Source organism: Gorilla gorilla, chromosome 7 (genome assembly GCF_029281585.2).
Source record: "Gorilla gorilla gorilla isolate KB3781 chromosome 7, NHGRI_mGorGor1-v2.1_pri, whole genome shotgun sequence".
NCBI lineage: Eukaryota > Metazoa > Chordata > Mammalia > Primates > Hominidae > Gorilla > Gorilla gorilla.
Window position 1 is genome coordinate 125,431,360 of NC_073231.2, and position 19,598 is coordinate 125,450,957.

Below are 19,598 nucleotides of genomic sequence, written 5' to 3' on the forward strand. Positions count from 1 at the left end.
GAGGGTTTGTTTCCATGAAAATACACAAACTTTAAGCTTCAGTGGTATAAAAAGACACTTCAGGGATTTAAGTAAGAAACTCATGTTCCACTCAGAGCAGAGCAATGGAGATGTAACCTTACTAACTATAGCTCCTTATAGCCCTGAGAGTCAGTGATTCACTAAGAAGATGTCTCTTATTTTTATGCTCTTAAGTTTGAGGTGATTGTGTGGGTTTTTTTTGTTGTTTGTTTGTTTTTGAGACAGTCTCGCTCTGTCACCCAGGTTGCAGTGCAGTGGTGCGATCTCAGCTCACTGCAACCTCTGCCTCCCAGGTTCAAACAATTCTCCTGCCTCAGTCTCCAACGTAGCTGGGATTACAGGCACGCGCCACTACCGCCTGGCTAATTTTTGTATTTTTTTAGTAGAGAAGGGGTTTCACCATGTTAGCCAGGCTGGTCTCAAACTCCTGACCTCAGGTAATCCACCTGCCTCAGCCTCCTAGAGTGCTGGGATTACAGGCGTGAGCCACTGTGCCCGGCTGAGGTTATTGTTTATAATGAATTGTGAGACTGGTTTTGTCATATAAGGACACTGCCACCAACAAATTAAATGCAGGAATGTTTTTCTCAGACAGAAATGCTTTAGTACCATGAACAGTCAGACTTTGAATCAGCAAAATCATGGGAGTTCAACAGAAGTTACCATAATTAATTTCATTAGTGACTTTTAGAAGAGAAGCATCTGAGTAGTATTTATCTGCCTTGGCAACTAAATATCTGAAAAACTTGAATCATGAGACTCCCCATCTTTTGACTCTAGCAATGTTCTAATTGTTCTAATTATAATGACACTATAGTCCGCTAGAGGTTAGGTGTCGAACATTGCAAATCACTTGTAGAGTTTGTGAAAGATTTGTGTGCCTTCTACCAACAATGGCCTATCTTCAAAGTGAGATTCATTCCGTTCTGTGCCAGAGTCTGTGTGTTCTGTGATCAAAGGGAGAAGTGGGATGATGGAGATACAGAAAAGGAAGAAGGAGGCAGATGAAGATCTTTAAAAGAGGAAAAATAAGTCAAGTAAATCAAATCTTCTACCGGTTCCCTCAACTCTACTTAATCAGATTGGAAAGAGCATATATGATAAACAGAACCATATGTAAGCTAATAACTCAAGCGATGCTCTCAGGAGAATTTGACCACGTGCATCTTTGCTGCATGACTTGTGGCTGCTATGCTTGAATTCTTTCTGCATTTTCCATACACTTTTAGTCATTTCCTGGCTGTTTCAACATGTTATCCCATCTACTTTAGTAACATGTATAGGAGGCTTCCCCTCCCCTTCTATTTTCCTCCAATTTTGTGAAACTTCACAATCAGATAAAAAGAGCCTGCATGGTAGATTGTGTTATTGTTCCTCATTATTTACTGCCTCCACCCATTGCCATATGACTTGCAGGATAGAGTCCCCGTGGAAAAAATGTACTTCCCTACACCATTGGTATCATGTGCTCAGCTTTGGCCAGCAAACTGTGAATGGAGTGACATATGCCTCATAAAAGCAGAAGCATTAAGACCCAGTGCACAGTTCTGCCACTCTTTCCCTCTGTCAAGAGCATGACATGTCTCTGATGGAGGCTGCTCCTTCAGCCTGGGTTCCAGAATAAAGAATACACATGGAGCAAAGCTGCCATTGGCCTACAGCCAGCACACTAAAATGGGAGCGAGAAACGCATCTTAGTACAAATCACTAAGTTGTTTTTTTTTTTTTGGTCATATCATAAACTTGCAAAAGTTCACTAATACGTGCTTGTTATCATTGTACATAAAGTAAGAGTTAGGGCTCGAGATGATCCTTCATGTGAGGAGGCAGTTCTGATTTGATTCCTTCGGTGAATCTCTCCCTATCACAATATATATATATCTATATATACACTGACTCTCGAGGTAGATACCTTCAGGATAGGCACTAGCTGCTATTATTTATCATTGTGACTATCATTCCATTTATAGGAGTGCCCCACAGTGTCTTATGACTCATCAGATACAAAATGGATTGTGTATTTTTCAGAGGGCTTAAAAGCTATTGAGGGGGGAGAAAAGCTATTGGAATTTTTTTATTACACAGCTGGCATCTTGTGTACATGGAATAAACCAATATCCTTTGCCAGATAGGTATGAAAGTCACTTTGAAATACAAATTCTAATTTTAAACAATATTGTGCTTACACTATAATGTAAATAAGAAGCCTTTTCGATTTTCGAAAACGAGAAAAACCTTATCTGATTGTTTTGCAACAACCCCTTACCTTCTGTAGACCCTTTTGTATGAAGCCGTTTGTTGAGTTCATCCAACTTGTTCTTCATGTGTGAAAACCAGTAAAGGAAAAAAGAAAGCAAATCAGAAATGTTCTTTCCCTCTGTGCCCTTCTGTCGACTTAGCACCCTGCTAAATTCAAAAGCGAACTCTAAACTCCATCTATATCATACATTCTTTCGAGGAATTACTATTTTCTCTCAAACTGACATTCTGGGCTCCACCTCTAGCAGTTCTATGTTTGTAAGCACCTTCTTCAGTCTCTGTTTCCTTCCTTAAAACTGTGGATAGTCACCACAGTACCAATTTCCCATGTGGGTACTGATGATGACTTGGGCATATATGTGTAAGTTAATTAGGATAGCGCCTAAATGTTTCAGATTAATCTCTAGGCACACTGAAGTGATTCCCAAACTAATTTATGAAATCACTTTTCACCAAAGCTAAAATGTAATGACTCAGCAATTCTGAAACATCATGAGTCAGCAACTCTACCCTTCACTGTATACCCTAGCATATGCGTGCAAGAAGACATTTCCAGTAATGTCTGTGGCAACATTGTTGTAAGAGCTAACATTTGCAAATTACTAAATGTTCTCAAGTAGGAAAATGAAAAAAAATTCTTATGGTACATTTATACAATTAAATATTAACTACTGTATTAGCAGTAAAAATAAGTGAGCTAAAACTTCATGTACTAATATACATTAAGTCTCAAAAACATAATGATAAAATAATTGCAGGATACATATAGTATAATAGCATTTATTAAAAATTTTACAACATGTAAAACTATAGTATAGGTTATTTTAGGAAACTATACAAAAGATTACTTCATACATTATTTAATAGATATATAAGGCCAGGCACAGTGGCTCACGCCTGTAATCCCAACATATTGGGAGGCCAAGGCGGGTGGATCAGCTGAGTCAGGAGTTGAAGACCAGCCTGGCCAACATTGTGAAACCCCGTCTCTACTAAAACTACAAAAATTATCCAGGCATGGTGGCAGGAGCCTGTAATCCCAGCTACTCAGGAGGCTGAGGCAGGAGAATCACTTGAACTCAGGAGGCAGAGGTTGCAGTAAGCCGAGATCACACTACTGCACTCCAGCCTGGGCAACAGAACGAGACTCCATCTCAAAAAAAAAAAAAAAAAAGAAAACCTGTCCAAGCATAGTGTGTGGGGGTAGTCTCTGTTTGCACCACCACCGCATCCTTGTTGCACCCTCCCACACCCTGCTCTGTGGCCTGGGAGGCTGACCTCTAGGGATGGCATCAAAGAGCAAACTTGCCCTGTGGCTCCCTGTTGGGCTCTACCAAGGGGAAACATGTGAAAGGAAGTACAGGGGAGGAAGATGACGGTAGCACTCACCTATCTGGGAGTGCTCCCTGCTGGGTTGCAATGAACAAGCTGCACTCATTGGCCAAATACAATAGTTCCTTCCTATTCGGCTGTCTCTCCATGTTTTGGAAACTTACTCCTTCCCCTCACCCTTTAAACCTTAGAAGGTACTATGCGAACCCCAGGGCACTTCGTCACTCCTCATTGACTTCCATCCACCCTGCTCAGCCTTGGTAAATTACTCATTAAACATGACTGAAATAATTCCTTTAAACTCTCTCTTTTTTTCTTTTCCTTTTTTTTTTTTTTTGAGTCAGAGTCTCACTCCGTCTTCCAGGCTGGAGTGTGGTGACACAATCCCGGCTCACTGCAACCTCTGCCTCAAGCGATTCTACCACCTCAGCCTCCCAGCGCCACCATGCCCGGCTAATTTTTTTGTGTTTTTAGTAGAGACAGGGTTTCACCATGTTGACCAAGCTGGTCTGGAACTCCTGACCTCAAATCATCCACCCATCTCAGCCTCCCAAAGTGCTGGGATTATAGGCGTGAGCCACCACACCTGGCCTAAACTCTCTTTCAAAACCTCTTCTATATGGGCCACCTGTCTCCCATCGGGACCATCACTAATACACATGTGATCCACAGTTGAAGAAAACAGAAAAAGATTTTGGTTGAGAACTGTGACTGCACAGAATAGCAACATGAATTCTACTTTTTGTCTTTCATGGTCTATACCTGTGCTATTCAATATGGTAGCCACAAGCCACATAGGGCTCTTTAATTATAAAGTAATGAAATAAAAATTTGAGTTCCTCAGTCACACTAGCCAGTAGCTACCATTTTGGACAGCATAATTATAGACCATGTCCATTGTCACAGAAAGTTCTATGGGCCAGCACTGTTAGCCACCCAACAAACTTCTCCATAATAAACATAAAGATTATTTCTACCTTTGGCTCTACCTTATCATCACAAGTGCAGCCCAGGTCAAAATCAGACTGAAGGTACATAATCCCTGGATAATTGGGTCTGGTAACTTCCTCTGGCATGGTTGGCCTGAAGGTATTAGTGCGCAGGAGATGATTCAAACTTCCATGGGTCCCATTATTAGGAGCTGGCTTCAATCCCAGGAGATCTAATGAAAATTAAGAAAAGGAGGCAGGTGCTTCTTATATTTTTTTGATGAGATATGGTAAGATTTAAAACCCTTCACCTTCTATGGGTCTGAAAACTGTGAACACAAATCAGAATTGGACAAAACCAAATGTAGATGGCAGGCACCCCCTCCTTACCTCCTGAACCATTCTGGACTAACAACATCTTGCCACAGCTTTCTGAAATACCCAAGTTCATTGCCTGACCATGAATAGAGAGAGAGAGAGATTCCCAGAAAGAAAGAGTGAAGGAACAAGACCTTGATTAACTATTGCCTGTATCTGCGATAGTTACAACCCAAGAGTGATCAATGTCAGTATCACTTTTTTCTGCACTTCTCTGGGACTATTTAATTCCATGTTTTGAAATGAGACTGATAATCAATAACTAACTAGAAGTCTGCCCTCTAATGACTCCACAGAAGTGTGGGGACATGAGGAGGCTTTGGCCCTGTCCCCTGAAGTGCCACTGAGCAATGAACAGGCTGATTTCATAGCAAGTGAATGGTTGCCAAGCGCGTATTCAGTAACTTGCTTGAGCTCAGAGGCAGGACAGGGGAGAGCTAGCAGCCAAGATGGGAAAAGAACCCAGGAGACCCGACTTGCAGACTCCCCCTCTAACCACCAGACTGGCACTCCCTTACTAAATAGGAAAAGTTGTCCTCATTCAGCAACTAGAAGTTCAAGGAAGAAAAATAATTAAGAGCACATAAATAGCTGGCCAGGATGCAAGCTGGCAACATTTTTAACTGGGCTGCAATGCGAGAGATGGAGGTGGAGGGGACTCTGTGCAGAACTCTTGCTTCATCAGGTCTCTGACCAGTGGTGTCAAACTGTAATGCTATGTTAGTCCAGCCAGAGGCTGCCAACAGCAACACTATGAAAACGCCCCATTAGTCAACTGTTGAAGGAAGACAAAGAAGCCTTAGAAGGGGATAATATTCTGTCTTTGAACCAATGGGCAAGTTACAACCTTTTGTGGGGAAGAGGAGGTAGTCCCAGAAAATAGACACCTCATTTCTTTCTCTGACATTGAGAAAGATCATATATACTAACTAAAGATTGTTTCAATGGTTTTGATTAAACGAGTGACTTACCACACATAACATTGTAAAGTTCAATGTTTTCGAATGGAGGCACTTTAGTCTTGTACTTAAATGTTGGGCCATAACCTACAAAAACAGTCTTCCAAAAGAAAAGAAAAACAAAAACAGTTAAGCATTGTTAGGTAGGAACCCTTCCTCTATTTATGAATACTGTACAACTTCACTCACACCACCATTACTTATCGTTTCGAAGAACCACTAAAACACAATTTCAATTCACAGTTCTGCCATCATACCTGCATGCTGTTGACCTTGTTATCAAATCCGTGATCTCCCTGGAAAAAGCATTTTCCTGATGGTTTCTTATAAACATCCAAAGGTTTCCTAAATTGAAACAATTTCATGGTTAGTTAGAATTTCTCATGAAATTACTTTGATAAAAAGGTAATTTCAGGGTACAAAGAATATCTAAGAAGGGGCTTTTGAAAGTTTATTTGTCTCTATTTTAATTGCATTCTTCTTGTGATGATGAAAAGAGGATCCTATGCATTTCTCCAAGTGACTTTTCTTTGACAGTTATTGCAGGATAAATGGTGACCTGTGAACTGAAGTCACGATGCCCTCCTTGGAGCTCGTGCTTACACCAAGTAGGGAACTTGTCAAAAGTCATGCTCTGCCTGTCTAGGTGCTTCGCTAGCTCTGAGACTGTAAGATTCTCGACTCTAGGACCATGTTTGTCTGGTTCACTTCTATGTACCCCTCCCTAGGGTCAGTGTCAAGACATAGTTGGCACTTCAAAAAAATGTGATGTCTCACCTATTATATACCCATAATAATTTAAAATTTAAAATAAAATAAATTTGTGATGTTTAAACAATGAATGGAGATCTATATTCTATAAAAATATTTGCATGCAAATTTATCTATCAATATACAATACAACTAGAGTACAACTAAGCAGCCAACTTAACAGTAATCATGACATATCTGACAAAAGCATGGTCTCACCTAGACAATATCTCTATTTAGAAACAGAAAACAGAAATACTGCTCTCTAGACATCAAGACCATCTGATCTTTCCTTTTGTGACAGAAGACACCTTTTGCACAAGTGTCATGTGACCCTTTTCCAAAATAGCTTTCATGTTAATTTAATACAAATATTTCCTAAGTACCTATGGGTATATAGCACTGCAAGTGCTTTGGGAAAACAAAAAATCTAACATACGGGTCTCCACCCTTGGAATAATAAGGGCTTGGGATAATAAGACATATGCATACAATACCTCAACAATGCAAGATGAGTTAAATTTAAAAGATGCATTGTTAACCAACATGCCTGGTTTTGGGCTACACTAATTTGCCCAACTGTCATCATCTTTCACTTAACTTCTACTCAGCTCCCATGTTTTTGCCATATGAACCTACTACCTGCGCCAGTGTGACCCCTTCCAAGCTGCCCCATACATAAAAGGTCCTTCAGGAGCACATACCGGGCCAATTAATTTCAGTCACATCCCAATTAATTTACCGGGCCAGTAAATTCTCCATGAGGATTTCCCACAACTGTTTTAGAAGACTCCAATAATTCCTGTTCTTCGTACAACTTTCTTCATAATCCCACATATCTAACTCTAAGTACACCCTGGAAAATTACAGCATGATATTTATGTATCTGTCAAATGTGTCTCTCTAAACATCCCATACTGATACAAGTTTCTAGAGTTCTAAGTTCCTCTTAGAACTTAGAGTTTCTAAATATTTTCTTGTTATCTTCTTTCTCTTGCAAACTAGTACCCAGCTAGAGTACATGTGGCAGTTGTTCAATTATTGAGACAGACAAATTCACAGCGCTTTTCTTAAGTAGAAAGTTGGAGCAAGAGTGAGTGGGAACAGCTACTTCCAGGTCTGTGTGAAAATGGATAAATCCTTAATAATTAACTCACTGGAAGTTGTTAGAGCCTCCAGACATGTCCTAGACCACATTCAAAAGCAAGGAACATTCTCTTCAACATTGGAGAGTGTTTTGTAGTTCAATAGAAGGCAAACATTGGGAATATTTAAAGCAATGTAAAAAGTGCCCACAATAACAGAGTTTTTAACATTAACAACATTTTCTAAAGTCCTCTATAAATATTGCTACAAGCAAAGTCTCAACAACCGAGATCAAATCAGCCCAATATACTAAGGCAAGCTCCCATTTATACTTTTGACTTACTCAAGTAGTAAGAATAGAGCTTAGAATGTAAATTCAAAGGATGAAAGAGACACACACACACACACACAGATGCACTGACAGACTGCAAAGAGACACCACAATGCTGAGACCCAGAACATAGAGATATATTATCTCAGCACTGATGGTTTATGTAGCCCACAAAATCTTTGGAAACAGTGAGATTTCCAACTGATATTTCTTTCAGTGATGACTAAGGATGATAAAATATTTCCAGTTGCCAAAGGGGTGGTTGTGGAAATGAGAAACAGAAATAGCCCGTATACCAGTTACCTTGCAACATGCCATCTGCGTTCCACCAATAAATGGATATCCTCAATTCTTCTGTTGTTGGCATAGTGCAAACGTTTGGGAAGGTGCTGTTTCAAGTAAGGCTTAAAGTGCTGATCCGGTTTTTTACACTGAAATAGAAATGGAAATCAGACTTCAGATGGAATGTCTTTTGGAAAAATTCTTACAAATTCTCTCTCTAGAAAGCTGAAGGAGATTTTAAGCCTAACCAAAGGTTAGTGAATGAATAAATGAAATTTGTTTCTATTAAATAATGTACGCTGAAAACAAATAGATTCAAAAGAGATTAAGTAACCTTGGAGATGATATGACAGGCTATCTGAGGACAGTTAGGAATTTTAAGATGCATTCCTGGCTTGTGAGACCATCGCTAAGAGCAATTCACACTCCAAGGCCTTTCCCAACTCCTTCAAGTCAAGCAGTTGGGGGTGGGGTGTCGGTGGGAGGGGAGGAGCACATGGGTTTAGGCTTATCTGATTAGATGCTCTTGTACCATTAAGGTCGCTACCCAGCATCCGGGAACAATGGAGCAGAGTGGGTGGGCAGTTCTGGTTCAGGGAAAGTAAAGATTTGTTTAATCATGAATGAATACTTTTCAGTTCTAATGGAAGGATCAGATATTCTCCATTTGTATCATTGCCAAGACCATTAGGGAGCCTGCAGCTGACCACAGGCCAGAAGTTTTGAAAGCTCTTAAGGAAACAAATATACAGGATGGCAGGGCAGTGAGGAAAGTGTTCCTCCCGCCCCGCCGGGGGAGGCACACACAGGAGGGAGGCTGCTCCAGGGGCAGAGGCCTGGGCAGAACAGAGGCGGGACAACTGGCAACACTTACCGTGAGATTGGCAATAATGGCTTTGGGGTCATCTGTTCAAAGAGAGGAGAAAGATTTCAAAAGAAATAACAATCATTACCAAGAGAAATCATTTTTGCAGCAAGATACTCAATTCTTTCTCCTTCCATCCCACAGAAGACTATCACTTTAGTGTTTTGTTTGAAAGATAAATAATTGTGTAGGGGTATTTAACATTTCAGTCATTGACATGCAGCTAAGCAAGTGGAACAAATCCTACAGTAAACTGCCCTCCTAGGTCCAGTTCTGCTCTTCTGGAGGGAATTCCTCCTTCCATAGCACCAGGATACTGCTAGGTAAATTGCTTCTTGTTTTAAATTCCCCCTAATGGTTCCCCCTGAGACGTAGTTTATTTGCAGTTTGACCTCAGGAACTAAACTGGGCATTTGGGGCTTTTAATGTAACTTCTTATTTATCTGCAGATTTTTGAAACAAGTCTTCACCCACTTTAAGATGAAACTTCTAATCCATTGAGTTATTTTTTTAAAAGGGAGTTTGTTTCCCTATTTATATCCTGGGTGTAATTACACAGGTAGCCGCACCTCTCCAGCCATAGACACACACGGGCATGCACCACCTTTATTTTCAATAGCATCAGGTAAAAGATTTTAGTCAATACTCTGAACTAGCTAAAAGCAAAACTATGTAAATGATGGCTGTGCATAAACTGTGGACAGGATTATATTATCTGAAGCTCCCCTTTTGGGCGGAATGTGGGGAGAAAGAGGAGATTGTAGGTTGCTTGGATTTTGTTTTGTTTTCAGGAAGTTTGCTTCAGTATGTTATTACAGAAGCAGCAGAAAAGGAAAGTGGTGTTCAGAAGAGATAGCAACTATCATGAGGCAGCCCTCCCTGGCATCTAAATACCAGTGGAGCAGGCCTTATCTGTATCACGTGCTGCTGCATCTCTGGGCCTGTTCAGAGTAGACACTCAATATACATTTGTTAATAAATATTTGTTCATATTTCTTAAAAATGTATGAATAAACTTGCCTTGGGATATAAATATACAGACTCCAAAGTCTATTTTCAGAATCTTAGCTCTAAACCTTGAAATCCGAAACTAAAATGTGTATTCCATTGGCCTTAATTGCATCTCTTACTAGAAGGCAAATAAGTAATAATGTAATAATAATAGCCCGAATAGATTTCATACTATGTGCCTGTCTTTCTATAAGAGCTCTGCAAGTGGCCGGGTACAGTGGCTCATGCCTGTAATCCCAGCACTTTGAGAGGCAGAGGTGGGTGGATCACAAGTTCAGGAGATCGAGACCATCCTGGCTAACATGGTGAAATCCCGTCTCTACTAAAAATACAAAAAAATTAGCCAGGCTTGGTAGCATGTGCCTGTAGTCCCAGCTACTTGGGAAGCTGAGGCAGGAGAATTGCTTGAACCCAGGAGGCAGAGGTTGCAGTGAGCCAAGATGGAGCCACTGCACTCCAGCCTGGGCGACAGAACAAAACTCCGCCTCAAAAAAAAAAAAAAAAAAAAAAAAAGAGCTTTGCAGGCACTTTCTCTCTGGTCATTCACAATAACCCTGGGAGGTAAATGCTGTTCAAATCCTCACTAAGCCAATGGGTTTTCAGAAGGAGGAGGAGTTGGCACTCTGACACTCAAGCAACCTGATTGAGCAAGCCAGGCCTCATAAATCATATTCCTCAAAGGGACGAAATAGAGTAAGTTCATGGTCTTTGACAATGAAGAGAAGTAAATAGCATGTACTCAGATAAGTCCCAGAGAATTACTAGGAATATCCAATGCCTGAGTCCATGCTGGGGACATCAATCCTTCAGTTCTGAAGAACTCAGTCTTTGCAGGCTAACAGTCCTCATTTTGTGTGAAGAAAGGGCAGTGGTTCAGCTAATCTGGCTTCAAATCTTAGATCTGCAACTTACTAACCATCATCCTCGAAGCTAGTTCCCTCACCCCTCTCTGAGCCTCGATTCCTACTGACTATAAAAGGGATAGTGATACTTATCACACAATGCTATTAAAAGGATTAAATAAGAGTGTGTGTGTATGTGTGTCTGTGTCTATCTGAAATAGTGGTATGACTAAGACATCATCATCATATCCAACCTTTATATAGCTTTGACTATGTGCTAAGCACTGATCTAAATTATGTAAACACAATCTCTTGTTTAATCTTCCCAACAATCCTTACCTTGCAGATGAGGAAGCAGAGGTACAGGGCATCACATGGTGAGTACCGAGCAGAGCTGAGATATGAACCCAGACATCTGTGCCTGTCACCACCCCATGCTACTGTCTCCCACAAAATGAAACCACATTGGAAAGTGTTTTTGTAAAATATAAAAATTTTTATCATTGATAGTTATGATTTCATGGGCCATGGGAAGGTTTTTTTTTCTCCTCCAAACCAACCTCCCCATTACATGTACTAATGTCAGAAATTCTGTTAAAAATAGAGAAAATCTTTTTTGCATAGCCCTGAAGGGCAAATACTAAAATCGAGGGGTGCCATAGTGACTGCATCCAGTCTATGTGAGGGCAGAAAAGGGAGGACACAGGGACAGGAAACGTCATGGAGGAGAGAGGGCAGAAACACCCACATTTTGTTTATTTCACAACATGTTCTGGAGCTGACCTTGGAACAGTTCCAGTTGTGTTGACTAAGGAACATAATTAGGGAAAAACTTAATTTTCCAAAGCTGTAAGGTTGGTGTCAATGGTTTCTTATTCCCAAGGCTAAAAACTCTAAAGAATTTTTTTTTCAAAGTGCGGCATAACCCCAAGAAAACTATGGACTTCTCAAAAGCTAGGTAGACAGCACCTAAAAATCTTAGTCCACAAATTAAGTTTGTATCAGTGGTAGATCATAACCTGAACACGTAAAACATAAGTGACAAGATTATTCCTGTTTATTTTTATTTCTAATCTTTCAGGACAGCTGCCACTTCCCAAGGGCTTAATATCTTTTCCTACTAGGTTCTACCAATCACTTTTACAAAGAGAATGGATTCCGTTCCACAAGGCTCCTAGGAACCCCCACAGTCCAGATGTGGTTCTGCCAACCCTTACATAGACCCTCTAGTTTCATCTATAAAAAGGATCAGCCTGAACTTCTTATTGAAAAAATTCTTATCTTATAAACTTCTGTTTACGGTCATGAATATGCTTCAAACTAAGTGCAATTTCCACATAATAAGAATAAGAGCAAATATTTATATAATGCTACTATGTGCCAGGAACCACTCTAAGCAATATGCATAGATTAATTTCTACAGATAGCTGCTAGCATTTATCATCCCCATTTTGCAGATGAAAAAGCTGAGGCTTAGAGTCTAAATGACTTATTTAAGGTCACTCAGCTAAGCGGTAGCAGAGCCAGAATTTTTACCCAAGTATTTCAGCTTTAGAAAGCAAGCCCTTACCTATTCCATTGTATTACCACTCTAACCACTTAATATTTTAAGAATCAACTTACATTTAGCATTGTTGCTAAATTTGGATCGAATTCTTCCTAGAGTTCCAGGCACTAAAGTAATATCATCCACATTAGTTAGGTAATTACTCAAGAACTCAGTTCTATCACACGTGACATCTTCCATTCCTATGGGGAGGGAGAAAAAGAATATTTTCAGGCAAGATTAAAATGAAAATCTTAACATAGACACTAAAGATAACATCCAGGCATCTCTTTAGTTAGTTTTTAGTAACTTAATGGGAAGAGCCCTGACTTTAGAGGTTTTTGTATTTGACTTTAAATGGTTTAAGGCTTCTCTGTATAATCTTTTCTCTAGACTTTTACTTAGCCATATCATCTTGCAAGCACTAGAAGGCTGAAAGTGCATTACCTCGATTACATTTTAAGTCACTCAGCCAGAATAGCAAGACAAAGGAAGTCACCATGATTTAAACAACAACAACAACAAACATAACTATTGACAGAGTCTTTATGAAAAAGATCTTTTAAAAAATAAAAAAAAACAAAAAAAAACCCTAGGTTGCATCAAACTCTTCCCAGCTGGGGGTGGTATAAATGGAATATACAGTTCTGTGTCTCTTTTACAAAATGTCATTTTCCAACTCTCTAATATATCTCCTGTCTTGAGTACATAATCACCAGTCCTCACTGTCTCCACTGGTGGCCTTGGATGTTACTGACAAAACAATACTGGCAACAAGAGATGAGAAAGAAAAATGTCAGTTCCAATGACCACCCAAACTGAAAAACAAAATAACATTGAAAACAAGTTGTAAACAATGTAATTAGTCAGAACTGAAAGCTAGCAACTAAAGCAAGAAGGTTCTAGGTAGGGAATTTTTTTAAACAACAAATGTTTCTCCTCCACCCCAAGATTTGTTGTGTGTCCCCATCAAGGAAAATTCTTTTATTAAAATGCTTTTATTTAAAACATGTTGTAAACTCAAATCTTAGCATCATAGACTATGGAGGCTACTAGAGATCTTATTGAAATGTATGAGATGACCTGGAACGTTTTAATATATTGCTCAGTACAATTCAATATGTACATATTCTCTAACAGGGAAAATAACCCTGTTGGAGAATACTCATATATTTATATCCTGTAAAGGATGCCCAAAGGTTTTAAAATAAGGAAATACAACCCAGAGTACCCCAGATCTGGTAAAATTCAAATAATCGCCTCCCAGGATCCCAGATCCAGAACCTTCCCTTGTTTAATACAAATTGGAATGAAATGCAAGAAAAAACACACAGCATAAGGATTATATATCTTGCACTTTAAAAGTTAAACCCTTAGGAAGAAAAATAGAGCAATGAAGAGCTACTGTGTTTTAGTACAATGTTAGCGCGGGAAGGGAAAGTCCCCAAATACTTATTAATAGAGGGCTGAAAGTCTTTCCCATTTGTTATATTTCTAGGAAGTCCCTTATGCCACCCCAAATGTGAGCAATCTCCTTTACTTTTGAAGTCCATCAGGCACTATGCTAAGTGCTCCTCAAGCGTCATCAGCCTTCACTCTGCAGACTAACTTTGTGGAGGGGTGTTAATGTTCTCGCCTGACAGATGAGGAAACTGAGACTTGGAGAGGCCACAAAAGGTGTATAGTGTCATATAGCTGTTAAATGACACAGTGCAATTTGAACTCCACTAAAATTCATTATGACTCCAAAGACCATGCCCTAAAACACTAAACCATACCATCTTTTAAGAGAGAGGTGCTGTACACTTTGGGAGGCCAAGGCAGGCAGATCACCTGAGGCCAGGACTTCGAGACCGGCCTGGCCAACATGGTGAAAGCCCATCTCTACTAAAAATACAAAATTTAGCCGGGCCTGGTGGCAGGTGCCTGTAATCCCAGCTACTCAGGAGGCTGAGGCAGGAGAATCACTTGAACCCGGGAGGTGGAGGTTGCAGTGAGCCGAGATTGCACCATTGCATTCCACCTTGGGCGATGAGAGTGAAACTCCGTCTCAAAAAAAAAAAAAAAAGAAGAAGAAGAAGAAGTGCTGTAGTTGTCCCAAACCAAATGGATCTACTCATCTTGGAAGCCTACACACTGACAAGCCAAGGTTTTAACCTATCCATGACCTTTACAATGCCTCAGCACATGATTCATTGGGACCCTTCTACTTAGACGTCTGGCTCCAGCATGTGAGCAAATGCTCTTGACACCTCTGGGCAACTTAAATTGAATCAGCTGTGACACATTCTCCAACTTCTCTGACCTGTGTGTAGCTCTCCACCAAGCCGAATGCATGGAGCATGACTTCGCAAAGGGTTACATCTAGCCCACTCAAGAGGAGAAAGCTAATCCCTTTGGCTTTTTTTTTTTTTTTTTTTCTAATTTCTCATAGATCTTCTAGGACATTCTGGAAAGACCTTCAGGACCAGAGCTAGGGAGATTTGCCTACCATTCTTAACAGAACTGCCAAAGAGTCAGCCAATTTTCATCCTCCAAACTCCACTAGAAGGGAGAAGCCCCAAATTCCAATGCTACTGTTTCAATCTAGTAGTTCCGGAATACAGGAGATACCCTCTAGAACTCAGTCTGCATGTCTCTGAGCCCCCACCCCCTGCACAGCTCTACAGTCATGTAAAGTTTATGACGCTCTTATTCTCCTCAAAGAATTGATGATAAATTTTTCTACTTCTAAAGTGATTTAGAAAAACTACTTCCTATAATGCTTCTTCCTCTCTTTAACAGTCATCTGAATTACAGCAGGGCCTTCCGGTTTGGACCTTGACTTCCCTCAGTGGATTCAGGGAAATGATTTGACTTACACACCACTTCTTTGACAAGAATCCCATATCTCTGCTTCTTTATCATATTTAGATGTATTTTTTAACCATATAAACTCCATGGGCTCGTTTTGGGGATGTGGCTGGCAGGGATAGGAGATTATCACCTGATATGTCTCATTCACAGAAGAAGCTATTAATGTCACAAGGAAACTGTCTGTGTTGCTTTAATGAGAGACAGATTTTTGTAGAAAGGTCTTTCCTGCAAATAACAGAAATATATAAGAAGTCCCAGCTTTTGATCAAAATGAACCCAGGGATCTCTCAGGTCATCTCATACTTTTCAATCATGGCCTGATTTCTATCCCCATCTTAAAGAAAGCGGGGATGAGGTTAAGAATGGAGTCTTGGCTTCTAAGGGCGAGGATTCTTTTCCTCAATATGATCAGAAACATTATCCATCTATCCTATTAGCAAAGAAAAAACAAAGCTTTACCATGGTCTCCAACAAAGATGACATTGACACACCGATGCAGTTTTAGTTGTTTCAGTCCATCCATTAATTGCCCCACAATTTTGTCGATTTCCCTCAGAGGATTTGTCATCTGGGAAAAAGAAGCAAGTTAGTCCCCACAGGGTTTTCTTTCTTTCCCTTTCAGTCTCTCATAGATCTTCTACCCCTAGAACATTTTGGAAAGAAAACTTCCGGCCCAGAGGCAGAGCTTTGTCTGGGGAGATTTGCCTGCCATTCTTAATGGAAATCTGGTCTAAGCACGTTATATTTGTATTCTTTTGACAGAATTAAAACCTCTCCTCATCCAATCCCTTTAAAGATTCTTTGATATAAAAATGTCAAAAATATTGTTAATGAAAATTCTTTAAGAGATAAAATCGACTTTCTAATATGTGACAGCATCCTTTAAATCCAAGAGTTTTGAGAGTAAACAGAAAGTCCCTAAGTGAAATCACATTAGATTTTGAACCATGGCAAGAAGATAGACACTAAGTGAATCTAAAGCTGTTCTGAGGTTAAAATCATAACGTTGCACTGGATAATAAATTAGAATATCATTAATACAATGAGATCCATCTTGTTCTAAGTAATTTAACTGTTGGCATTTGAAAGCAATAGATTCTTAGCAGAAGAACCTATTCTAAGAAACAAGTTATTGCTTCTCACTTTAGTTCTTTTAAAGCTGATTTTGAGTGAAACAAGAATCTATAAGAGTCCTAACTTGAAAAGAAGTGAACCATGAGTTTGTTCTAGAAGGTTTCTTCTTTAACAAAATATGAAAACTCAATTCTTTTCTGAAGACCATTTCCAAAGCCTAAAAAATATTATCCATTTCTCATCTTCTTACTTCAAATGGAAGTTTCTAACAGCAGGAATGTTCTCACATACTAGAGGCTCTCCATCCCCCTTTCATCTTTAGCTGTGCAATGGAAAGATTTTTAAGAAACATCTGATCAGACAAAGAATAGAAAGATACAGGGAGTATATGTAGATGAATTTTATAGTTTAGCTAACAATCACATAAATATACCCAAGATGATTAAGGTAAGAACAGAAAGGATGTGAATATCATTTTTACTCAGACACATAATATTATCTTCCACTAGCATTTTCTCAGATGAATCAAGACCTTTCCTCCTATTATTTCATTGGGAAATCAGGTGTAAACTTTTGTTTTTTTCTTCATGACGGGAGTCAGTATTTCAAGTCCCATCCCAAGGAGGAAGCCACAGTTGAAAGTTTCAGAAAGACATGTGCAGAATAATCGGAAGGGACTAACGGGTGTGGAACAAAGTGGTATTTGCTTCTGAGAAAATCATGCTCTGCTCAAAGATCTCTGTCTAGATAAAGAAATACCAAATGCACAATGTGTTTTGATCTTTGGCAATGACTTATTTTCCTTTACTCAGCAGGATGACTCAGGTAAAATCCAGAACCTACTTCTTAGGGATCAGTTCAGAGGATCACAAACAAGATACTGCCTCAGAGGTATTCAAAGGTTTTAGGAAAAGCAACAACTGATAGGCTCTTCTGAACATACTGGGAAGAGTAGACATTACTTGTGGAAATTACATACAACTCTATCCGCCCATTATTTTCTCTTTCTTTCTGTCTTAGCTATTTCCTTCTCTACAACCTACACCTTTTCTGATCTCTGAAGGTACAGACCCCTAATCTAAGCCAACTTCCTATTGAGTTCAAATCCACATTGTCTTTGAGAATACCTCCCTTTACCTTGCAGGGTTGTTCTCAAGAACCAGGGCCACAAACCATGTGACTGATTCTGTGGATAAGTACAAACAAAACCAATCTTAATAGTCACTCCAGCCTAAATGTTAATACTAGTTTTAGGGCAACTAACTCTTAAAAAAAGGAAAAGACTTCTTTTTTTCCTGTCATGTTGAGTTCAGGCAGTCTTCACATCAGTGTTAACCTCTGAAGTACCACATTCTTCTGGACTCAAAGCCAAAGTCAAGGCACCAGAGTGTTTCTAAAACTTGCTCAGCCGATTTTCCAACCAAGGCACTGAAGGCAACCTTCAACTCAGACCTGCCCGCCACAAAGCTTTGGAACAATAGATAAACTTACTTTGTCCTGACGAGTTTCCGCAGCATAATGATCCATCCTATGTATTTTTCTTCTTCTTTTCTTTGGAGGAGCAACTGGTCTTTCCTGTCTCCTCTTAGGGGCAACTTTCCTCTTAGGTCTCTTAGCCGGAGTAAAAGGTGAGCCATAACTACTCTCCTGTACTGGCGGATAGAGATGTCTGGACTCAGAAGTCGTCTGTCCCTCTGAGTCAGATATAAAGCTTACACTTTCCCATCTGGGATCAGCAGAGTCTCAGAATAACTAAGGCTCCTTAAGTGAGAAAAAATTGGAATGAGGGATGGATGATTAGAGGAACTCTATGGAGAGAAGCCTCCTAAATTGATGTTGATACTGTTGTCACAGCTTCTTCGCTGAGAACAAGAATCCAATTTAAGAAAATCTAGTCATGTGGGTTTCTTTTGGCTGATATTTATGGATGTATGGGAAGGTGGCATTAGACAAGCTCTGTATTCCATAACTCCTGCATTAGGGAGAGACTGGTCTTTGGTTATGAAAAGCTCTCCATTTATAAAGAACTAACTGAAAAGTAGGCTAAATACTAGCCACTTGGTCATTTCAAGAGGACAATGAGGTTCATGTAAGTGATTCCAATTCAGAATCTGACAGGTATCTTTCTATTCACGTCAGCAACTATGTCAAAGCAACTGTCACCTTCATTGGCAAGGATCCAGTGAAAAATTTTAAAACCAAGGATGGAATGAAACATAAATAATAAGTAATCCTCCTTAATCATAAATGTACTCCCACAAATCAGGACTTTCAGCAGGAGAGAGAACTCACTGACAATTAAGGTTTTCAGTACAGAGGAACTCTAAGTTAAAGTCCTTTTAAAATTAGGTAAAATCTAAAAAGTCATCAAAAAGTCATCTCTTTTTTGTCTTGGTATATACAGACCAAGAAAGAGTCTACTTATGCTCTTGCTATCAGAAACCTGCTTTTAAGGGGCGTTGCATGCTATGGGTTTTTTTTTGAAAATCTAGAGAGCAGTGAAGTTGACACATAAACTGAAGATAACCTTTTGGGATTTCCAAATGCTGGAGGAAAAACAGGCCCCTGATTTGCTGATGGTGCAAAGGTGAATTAAAGCAGCAAGCCTTGCTGTCTACCTCACTGACTTCTCTCGGGGGTGGGGGAGAATGTCTTGAGAGCCATTCAGATGCAGGAAGGGGCGGGAGGAGGAACAATGTTAGTGTATCCAAGAAGGGGAACATCCGCCATGCGATTTCACTGTTTCCAGGGCAAGCCACGGCAAAGGCACTTCTGTTTCTGTCTCATCCTCTCTCTCCACCAAAGCGATCAAAAGACACAGCCCCAAAGACTTTGGTTTTGTTTGTTTGTTTTTTAATGCTCCTAGTTTTAGGCAAATCTCCATAAGAAAAGCAGCAAAAGGAAAAGAGGATTTTCCGTTTCATGGTCACTGAATACATTCTGCTAGCGCTGAAGTCGGCCCATCAAACTCTATGCCATTTGCAAGAGACCTCAACATTCCAAAGACTCCAAAGGTGAGCCCTTCCAATTGCAGCAGGTTAGAGGAGCAGAAGAGTAGGGTTTAGTCAAACTGGGTT

At 39.9% G+C, this 19,598-nt stretch overlaps 1 protein-coding gene across 15 annotated transcripts in view; it reads right to left on the bottom strand.

Moving 5' to 3' along the window:
• The window catches only part of ENPP2 (ectonucleotide pyrophosphatase/phosphodiesterase 2), a 116,891-nt gene that overhangs the window by 20,931 nt on the left and 76,362 nt on the right, over window positions 1-19,598 (bottom strand). For 4 of the 15 annotated variants that reach the window (XM_055349343.2, XM_055349339.2, XM_055349342.2 and 1 more), the window contains exons 12-20: window positions 18,013-18,168; window positions 15,907-16,015; window positions 12,669-12,794; window positions 9,202-9,233; window positions 8,349-8,476; window positions 6,136-6,223; window positions 5,891-5,978; window positions 4,590-4,774; window positions 2,288-2,339 (exon numbers count right to left, since the gene is read on the bottom strand). In XM_055349343.2, coding sequence (XP_055205318.2) covers window positions 2,288-2,339; window positions 4,590-4,774; window positions 5,891-5,978; window positions 6,136-6,223; window positions 8,349-8,476; window positions 9,202-9,233; window positions 12,669-12,794; window positions 15,907-16,015; window positions 18,013-18,168 — 964 coding nt within the window. The remainder of the gene's footprint in view (window positions 1-2,287; window positions 2,340-4,589; window positions 4,775-5,890; window positions 5,979-6,135; window positions 6,224-8,348; window positions 8,477-9,201; window positions 9,234-12,668; window positions 12,795-15,906; window positions 16,016-18,012; window positions 18,169-19,598) is intronic. The other 11 variants (XM_055349355.2, XM_019032658.4, XM_004047470.5 and 8 more) reach the window with 3 other exon arrangements.